Source organism: Cupressus sempervirens, chromosome 7 (assembly GCF_028749045.1).
Source record: "Cupressus sempervirens isolate cs-2001-9-10 chromosome 7, ASM2874904v1, whole genome shotgun sequence".
NCBI lineage: Eukaryota > Viridiplantae > Streptophyta > Pinopsida > Cupressales > Cupressaceae > Cupressus > Cupressus sempervirens.
This window is the reverse complement of record NC_143124.1, coordinates 141,453,489-141,462,586: the sequence shown is the minus strand read 5'-3', so window position 1 is coordinate 141,462,586 and position 9,098 is coordinate 141,453,489. Positions and strand designations below refer to the sequence as shown.

General features: G+C 29.7%; 1 protein-coding gene across 1 annotated transcript in view; it reads left to right on the top strand.

Annotated features, from left to right (window-relative positions):
- The first annotated feature begins 587 nt into the window (after positions 1–587).
- Positions 588–9,098, top strand: part of LOC149545925 (non-specific lipid transfer protein GPI-anchored 15-like) — a 10,280-nt gene continuing 1,769 nt past the window's right edge. The window contains exons 1-3 of the mRNA XM_089793858.1: positions 588–919; positions 1,900–1,965; positions 2,062–2,144. Coding sequence (XP_089649984.1) covers positions 601–919; positions 1,900–1,965; positions 2,062–2,144 — 468 coding nt within the window. The 5' untranslated portion in view covers positions 588–600. The remainder of the gene's footprint in view (positions 920–1,899; positions 1,966–2,061; positions 2,145–9,098) is intronic.

The window sequence follows — 9,098 nt, the reverse complement described above, 5'->3', positions numbered from 1 at the left end:
CATATCTATGATAATTAATTTATTTCAACATTAGGGACCTTATAATCCCGTATTTGATGACATTTGCATATCATCATCTCATATACAGTCTGCAATGATTTTTCCTTATACGACGACGGCTGAACGATAAATACCGCATAAACCATAAGATAATATAAGCCGTATACGCTTCACGATACTTTTCCCTATAAAGACGACTATAAAACAATAAAATATATCATATGTCATAATTATATAAGCCAGATCCAATAATTCCTATTCTATAGTTTAAATTTCTTTCAATTTTTTCTTCGTCGCGATTTACAATTTTATTATTCCATAATTTCAAATTTACTTGCAATTTTTTGTTCGTGACGACTTTGGATTATATTTCATAGACATAAAGAAGACGATGTGGAAAATATGGCGTAGAATAAAATTAAAAGCTCCATGTATTTCAGATGTTTCCAAATCAAAAAAGACAAATTGCCGTTTTAATTTCAGGCCTTTAAAATCCCATCTCCTCGAAAGACTCTGCATTATTGTTTCAAGGCTTTTATTTGTTCTTCGTTTTTGCCCTTCTTTCTGGTCTTCTCGTGAGTATTTATTGCAGTAGCGTTAATGGCGGAAATGAGGGTAATAGTGGGTTTCGTGGTTGTGGGGTTTCTTCTGATTGGCGCTGCTGACGTGGCTGCGCAATCAACTGACTGTACAACGGAGATCAGTACCTTGCTTCCGTGTCTTAGTTTCGTTGGTGGCAGCGATAAGGTGCCCAGTCCAGCGTGTTGCACGGCGCTCGGTAAGGTTGTGACTACCAATGCCAGCTGTCTGTGCCTAGTCCTAAGTGGCAACAGTGGATTTCAGATCAACCAGACCAAGGCTTTAAGCCTTCCCGCGGCTTGCAACGTCACCACTCCACCTGTCAGCAGCTGCAACAAAGGTAATTGGAAGAACTTTTAATAGATTAGGTTTTCTGGATTGGTGTTTCATTAATTTGTTCGTTGAAATTGTCTTGTAGTTTTAGGTGGGCGAGATTGGGTTTTCTGATTTGTCGTCAGAATTAGGTTTTGAAAAGCAGAGAGTTACGTGTAGAGAGTCAACGGGTGAAGAGAGAAAAACGAAGAGAGAGAAATGAAAAAACGGAAATCTAAATTAGGGAGGATGTGGAAAATTGATGATTGTGTGATTATAATTAATATTCTGTGTCAAAATATTTTAGCATTATTTAGAATTTAGGATAAATAATTTATTTGAGGATCTAATAAAGCGTAAAAGATAAATTGGTTCTTAACATTCATCTGAAAGAAAAGAAAAAAATATAAGGGTTATTTTTAATTGGATGGTTAGATTTAGGAATTTTAGTTGTAAAATGAAGTTCAAATGTAAGATAGATAATATCATTATAAAAGGAAATATTTTGAATGACAGGAGAAATAGAGATGTGGAATTTAATATAATATCTTATTTATAATATAATATTTTGAATAGTCAAATCTTTACATTTCAAGACAATCAATTAGGAAAAACTAAAAATATTATTGACAGTTTCTGTCAAATGTCAAATTTTGATTTTTGTTGGAGTGAAAAAGAAAATTAGAATTAGTGAAATTGTCCAACCTATAGAAAATAGTATCTCAAATTCAACAATATTTTTAGAAAATTTTGATTGTTTTCATAACAAAAATATCTATATAAAAACTATACCAAATTTTAGCCAATAAAAATAACAAAACCATGAAATATAAGAAAGAATGAGCAGAATAGTAAGAGTAAAAACAACATAATAGATTAATAGGAACAAGTAGATGAAAATGTTAAAAATTAAACATTGTGAAGAGATGTGGAAAATGATTGCTCAGAGTTAATCTAATAAATGGAAGATTTGTTAAATTTCTTTCTTTTTTCTATTGTTTTCACCAGCTACAGCTCCTGCCCCATCTGTGGTAGCGTCAAGTCCTGTTTCGAACCCCGGCAACGTTCCACCACGTAAGATATCTGCAACTTTCCTCTGTATCGACTTTCAGAATGCGTTATAATTACTGAGCATGTTAATTTTTTTGCCGGGTTTTGTCTTGTTTCCAGCTTCTACCAGAGCCAACACTAATGCAGGCGCAACTTTTGTACCGTCAATGGTAGGGATCGCTTCTATTGCCGCACTGATTTTAGTCAGGACTCTCAACTGAGGGAAACGTGGCAATGGTTTATCTTATTTTCATTTGAGGATGTATACGGTCAGGTTATTATCATGGAATTGTTTATATCGCAATGAGATTTTATTGAACATAGCTTTCCCTTTCATTATTTAAAAAAAAAAATAGCTTTCCTTTTAATTTTCTATGTCGTATTTCCCATCTTGAGTTTTTTCTTTACGACCCTTCAAAGGAGGACAAAAGCAAGGTTAAAAGAAAAGACAAAGGGTATAAATATTATAAAGAAATATGAAGATAAGGTATTATAATTAAGAAATATGAAGATAACATACAAGTATTATGAAGAAATATGAAATCATTTTATTGATTTAGATTAATGAATATTAATGGCTATTGATAATTTTGATAAGTGTTAAGAGTATTTCAAGAAGATTTTTGGTTGATATCTTAACAATTAAAGTTCTTTATATAAATGGATGTTTTAGATCTTTTCTCAATCTTCAGTGTAGGATTAATTCTAGGTGTTTGGGTTGAAAAGTTTCATTTATAAATGTGTCATGTTCTACTAGATTTTTTATGGACTTCATGGACGACACTAATATATTGTTCCCCTTATGAGTCTTTATTTCCTATACTCTTCCTAATATTTTGAGAGCTAATAATATTTAAAATTACCATGTAAGGGTTTTCATTTTGTAGCAAGGATGTCAAATCTTCTATCCTTACCATAGCTATAGATATTCAAAAGATAATAAGAAAGGACCATAACATAATAGGTATTGTCTTATTGTGATTCTAATACAACACATACAAATATTGTATAATTAACAACTTATGGTCTAAGATGAGAGTGTCTTTTGATGTGTGAGAAGACTACACAATTGCAATTAAATGCCTTCAAAAGTCAACACAAAACATCAAATAAAAAATGTGTTTAGCTAGCTGATCTGAAAAACCAGAGGAGCTACATTTTATTAAGTAAAAAGAACGTTGTAAAGGGTCCATGAAACCCTTTACATCGAAAGAAAGAAAGGTATTGAATTTAAGTGCCACGTAGAAAAAACCAAAAAAAAAACATGACAGTTGACAGGGACATACACAAAGCTAGTGAATGAACAACCATGAAGGGGACAATAGATAGAAAATAAAGGGGCAATAGAACACCCAACCATCAAAAGAGACAAGTTTAATATTCCTTAGAATATTTTTTGCTTCTATCTTGAGGAGATCCATACTATATGCAACTTTACAGAATATCCTCAATACCCTTCTTGGCATCTTTTATCATTTTCCTAATGCTTACACAAGTTCTCTTCCTCAGTCTAATAGGGACATCATCAGGACTAGTATCCTTCTCATCCACAATCTAGACAATAGTTTTGTCTTGGTTGGTATTCTTAAGCTTGGCAATGATGATCCTAAGGCACTCTACAGAGGCTTTAAGAGTTTTGTAACTCTGCTCACTAATTTTCTTGAGGGTATCTTCAACTCCAAAAATCTTGTTATAAGAAATAGAAAGACTAGTTTCCACCTTCTTTAACTTGGAAGTATAAGCTTTAGTATCATTGAAAACCTTAGTGAGATCTGTCAGATCTTTAGAGGAAGAATTATCTTTTCCAAGACCAATAGTTTTCAGAAAATCCAACTTACTATGAAAGGACCTTTGACTAATTTTTATCTATTTCACCTTATGAAAAACCCACTTCACTACCCCATAGAAGTCCAAGTCCCCATCCTTAGATGTCTAAAGGACATTGGTTTTGGGCTCTTGGTTTTTGTTGTCCAATTTAGAGAAGGTAGCATCCCCCTTTATGGTGTGGATAGCAACATAAGGATTGACATCAACATTGTGATATAGAAAACCATCCCCACCACATTCTTTAACATAATATCCTCTCACATTAAGATTGTAATTTAAGTAAATGTTTTAAAAGAAAATAAAAAAAAACTAAAAGAGGGGTAAAATTATTATTGAATATCAAAGAGAATAGAACAACAAAAGAAACAAAGAGAACTATAGAAGTTTATCCTAGTCCACAAGATGATCCAACATCAAAGATAAATCAAAGGGAAGCATCCTATGATCAATAATGTTCCAATTTGTTCCATGCTCGGAGGCCCATTTAGCCAAACAATCAGCCACATTATTTCACTCATGACGATATGCATAAAAGATTCAAAATCCAGAGAATTACATAGCTAAGTGATCTACTAAATAACTAGAGCCAAATGTCAATCCACATGGACAAGGTTTCTTCTATTCAATAAATTCACAACCACCTACGATTTGATCTCATAGATAATTCTTCTCCAACCATGTTGACATCATTGGTCCACTACAACCAAGATAGCTAGGCCTTCCATGAGGATATTAGTATGGTAACCCTTGTCTATAGAAAATAGAAACTAAATATCATCAAAACTGCCATGCACAATTCCCTCAATACCATCCGGACTAGGATTTCCCTCAGAAGAGCCATCGATTTTGATTTTAAGAACTCTAGCCTAAGGAGGAGTCTAATGCCCCTCACGATTAACTCTAAGTTATGATCTAAATAAAATATTATTACTATTAAAAGTAAAAGAGCTACTAAAAGGCTGCCTAGTGAAATATATTAGCTCATAATCTTTAATATTAGAAAAACAACTACTAATTTGAGATGTCTACGCACCATGTGTACATCTTGTAGGAATATGGTACATATCTTTCAATTAGAAAGTGCAAGAAGAAAATAGTAATCTAAATAGGAAAGAAATATAGTAGAAGCAATTAATAAAACATAAATTACAAATTTTAAAAACTATTATAAGTATAGAAGAAAGGAATGAAACTTAATCAATGGGTAGAATATTCCTTTCTTTGTTAATGTAAGAATTTGGTATAGCTCTGATACCATGTAAGAATTTGCCTTAAGGAAAAGCTCACCAAAGATCAAGGAACTCAAGCACAAGCACAAGAATAGACCAAAGGTATGATTAGAATAAAAATATCCAAATGAATTGATGTATTGTCATTATACATACGCACTAGGAGTGCTTGTATATAAAGGCTTCTAAGATGTATCTAGAATGGTTCTAGAAAGAGCTAAGAGATAAGCATGACAACTAAGCACATGTCCACCAAAAGTGGATTATCCTCCATTGTAGATGAGAGGATAAGTATGTGTATCTTGTATAGAGATGTTGTAGACACCATGTACTTAATTAGAGTGCTAACTCTTGTGTTGTAGACACCATGTTCATAAAAGAGTTTCTAACTCCCATGTTGTCAACAAGACAACTCACAAGAGTACGCATACTCCTAGGTGTCAAACTAATAAATAATTAAATAATGCATTAACCTAACTAAACTTAAGTAAAGTATAAATAATAAATACTTATTTACACCAATAGTTAAGTCTACTTCTTTTTCAAAACCTACACATAACACGGTAAAAAAAGGTGTTGGATTGTTTTTTTTAGGGCCTACCAAACTCAAACTCTTGTTTTGGTGTTTTGAACTCCAATGATAGCTAAGATGTAATATATGTGATAATAGATAAATTATGTTAGAAATAATAGTCAAAAAAGATAAATTAGTTATCCTAATATTAAAACATTTATCTTCTTTAAACAAATTTAACCATTCAACCAAAGTAAACAACAACTATACAAAGATGCACATAAATAATTAAATCAGATATGTTGACTAGGAAAACCCTTGCTTAGAGGGAAAACCCCAATGGGAATGATGCCCACAAGATGATGTACTAATATAAATTTTCCTTGTTAGATGATGGACATTGTTAGGAGTCTATTATGATATTTAGTACAATGAGTCCCTGCGAGGAGATTCTGAATCCCTATTAGGAGATTCCAACCTTGTTAGGAGTTTTTGTACAATGTATGTAAGAAGAGTCCACTGCTCACACATGCAATTTAGACTACAAGAAAGAGCTCATTTCTCAAACAAATAGTTCATTGTTATTTTCTTCTTTTCTACTTCCTTTCTCTATCCTGTCGACTACACTAATCACTATTAGACCTTATAGACTAGGTGACAAACCTTGGATCCAAATATCAAACCTCAGATTAATCAATAAAACCTTGGAAATGCAATTTCCTTCACTTTCACACTACTTTGCTCAACTTTGCATTCCATACTCTCTACTAATTTTAGAATATTAAGAATTTGCATACATCAATGCCATTATAAAGTACAAAATCCTTATTTTATACCATGTCCATAAAACAATTCCTTGAGTTGGTTGTTAGTCCTTCTCAATTAATTATTAGAAGACCACATTAAGAACATGTTACACTTAGCCGTGACACAAATCTATTTATTAAATTTTAATTAAGGAGGTCCTCCATGAAATATTTGAGATTACCTTTCAATTTCATCTATGAAATTTTTATTAGGAGCAGAAAAAAAGATATGATTAATTAAGAAGTAAACAGTTATAAAGATTTTAGTATTTATATTATAAAATTATATTCAACAATGTATCAAATTAATGATTTGTGAAATGATAGATTAGTGATTGTCATGATATATTTATACAATTCAATTTATAAGCTCAAAAATGTTATCTTATAGCTTATAGAAAATTTATTCTTAAAAGTGTAGGGATCTATATTACTTTAATTCTTATAACTAATGATAAATTTTTCCATCTTTTTTGTATAATTATATATATTTTTGAATTCTTTCTTGATTGGTAATTGAAGAAAGTCTACATTAATTATTATTATTATTTGTTAAAATATGTTAAGCTGAATTAAAATCTAATCCAAAACCTCCCACATGAGAGGCCCACAAGTTACGGTTGTGTTCTTGGCTCTTACTTATTTAAGATTCACATCAGCCACTAAAAACTTATTATAACTATACAACATGTATAAGAAGGAAATTTTAATTTGGATTAGCACCCAAATAGTAAAAATACTAAGAAACCATTCATAGTTTGAGAAAAACTCTTATAAAAAACTACTCGTTAATATAAACCAAAAAATTTAAGTTAACTATGTTATCAAAAAAACCTTAACCAAGATGCCAAAACATCATTGAACTTACCTCAAATTGAGATGATTCAACTTTGAAAAAAAAAAAACCATACCAAGAAAAACATTCATATTCAAAGAGATGGTTATAAACCACTAGCAAATAAAAGTTAACTAGTTCTTGTCTTTAGTTTCTATATAAAACTAATTTTAATTTAATAAATTTATTATAATATGTTAAAAAAATTGTTTATAAATATAATTATTGATATAGTAGAAAAAATTACAATATGAAAATAGTAATATTTCATAATAATAATATAAAATAATATTTTCTTAAATAATTATATAATATAAATAATATAAATTTTTTGGGTACTTTTGAACACAAAAAATTATATTATAAGAAAATACAATATTAATATATAAAAATTTAAATCAACATTAGCATAATAAAAAGCTAGTAAAATTGTAAAGTTAAAAATATGGAATGTAAATTTAAAGAATGATTATTTGGAACATGTAGAAAACAAATAATTTAATCAGTGAATTAAATTATAAAATTCAAAAAGTATCTACTTGACCTATAAAATTAAAATCTATTTAATTGATCCTTCATCTATAAAATAACATATAAACATTAAAAATAAACAAGTTTATAAGAAAAATATCCAAATCAATGTATTATTAAAAAATAACAATAGATGTAAGAAAAAAAACAATTAAAATTTTATTTTAAGAAAAAAATTAAGATTTATTTTGTTTCTATAGAGACAATATAAATTAAATTTGTTTCTAAACCTAATTGTACAATTTGGAAATAATTCTATTTGTTTTCAAAATTGGATTTGATCTAAATTTAAAAGATAAGCAATCCTTAATTAATAAAAGGAAAAGGAAAAAACTAAAAAGGTAATAAAACATATCATGGTCTATTCAATACAAAACTATATAATTAAGTCGAGAGGTTTTCTTAAGTCGAGAGGCTTTCTACAATGGCTATAATGTAAAAATTTTTCATTAAAAAAATATTGACATTCATTTACATGTAAAAATAACAAAATAAAAATAGACTTAATATAATTAAAATCGTGAAAATTATAGAGAGGAAATGGAAGTTAAAATGAGGCAGACCTAGAGTCTCAAATCATTTGGTCACACCTAAAATTATGGGATTATATATATATATATATATATAAAAGCTAGTACATAATACAGTAAAATCAAGAAGAAAGGCACTAAAACATATTATGATCTCTTCAATACAAAAGTCCAAATGAATATAAGCCATATATGCTTTAGGATACTTTTCTCTATAAAGACAACTAAAATGAAATATAATATCTCATATGGCATAATTATGCCAAGAGGCATAACATTACAATGGCAATAGATCCCACTATAGGAGCCCAGTGAGTGTAATGGTGTAAAAATAAAGAATTACACCTGATGTCATACAAACACTGGCTGTTGCTAGATGATAGAAAATTATTGGTGTAACACCCCGCTTAGGAACCCAAGAGAAATAAACCTAACATGTTACAATGTTTACTGGACTTTTTTTTAAAAAAGTTTAAACAACATCAAGATAACATTAATGCAAAAGTAATATGAACATACACATCAAATACACATTAGCAATTACAGATATAGTTTCAATTCCTCAAGGGTTCATTTATGTTGAGTCACATGTAAAAATTTTAAATTAATTAGTTTAAGTTCCAAGTACAATGTCTCATGATCATAAGAAATAACAGACACATAATCACATAAGAAAAGCATAAGCATAATTAATAAAATGAAAGTATATCTAGTTAATAACATCCACTACACATGTCACAAGGTATGTGAGAATAGATACAATACATCAGAATACATGATAACATATATACATCATCTGAAAAGAAGTCTCTGAGATAAGAAATAAGAATGATAAAGGTACATCTTTTGCAATGAACATCTAATAGCTAGCAATGTGAGGGGAAC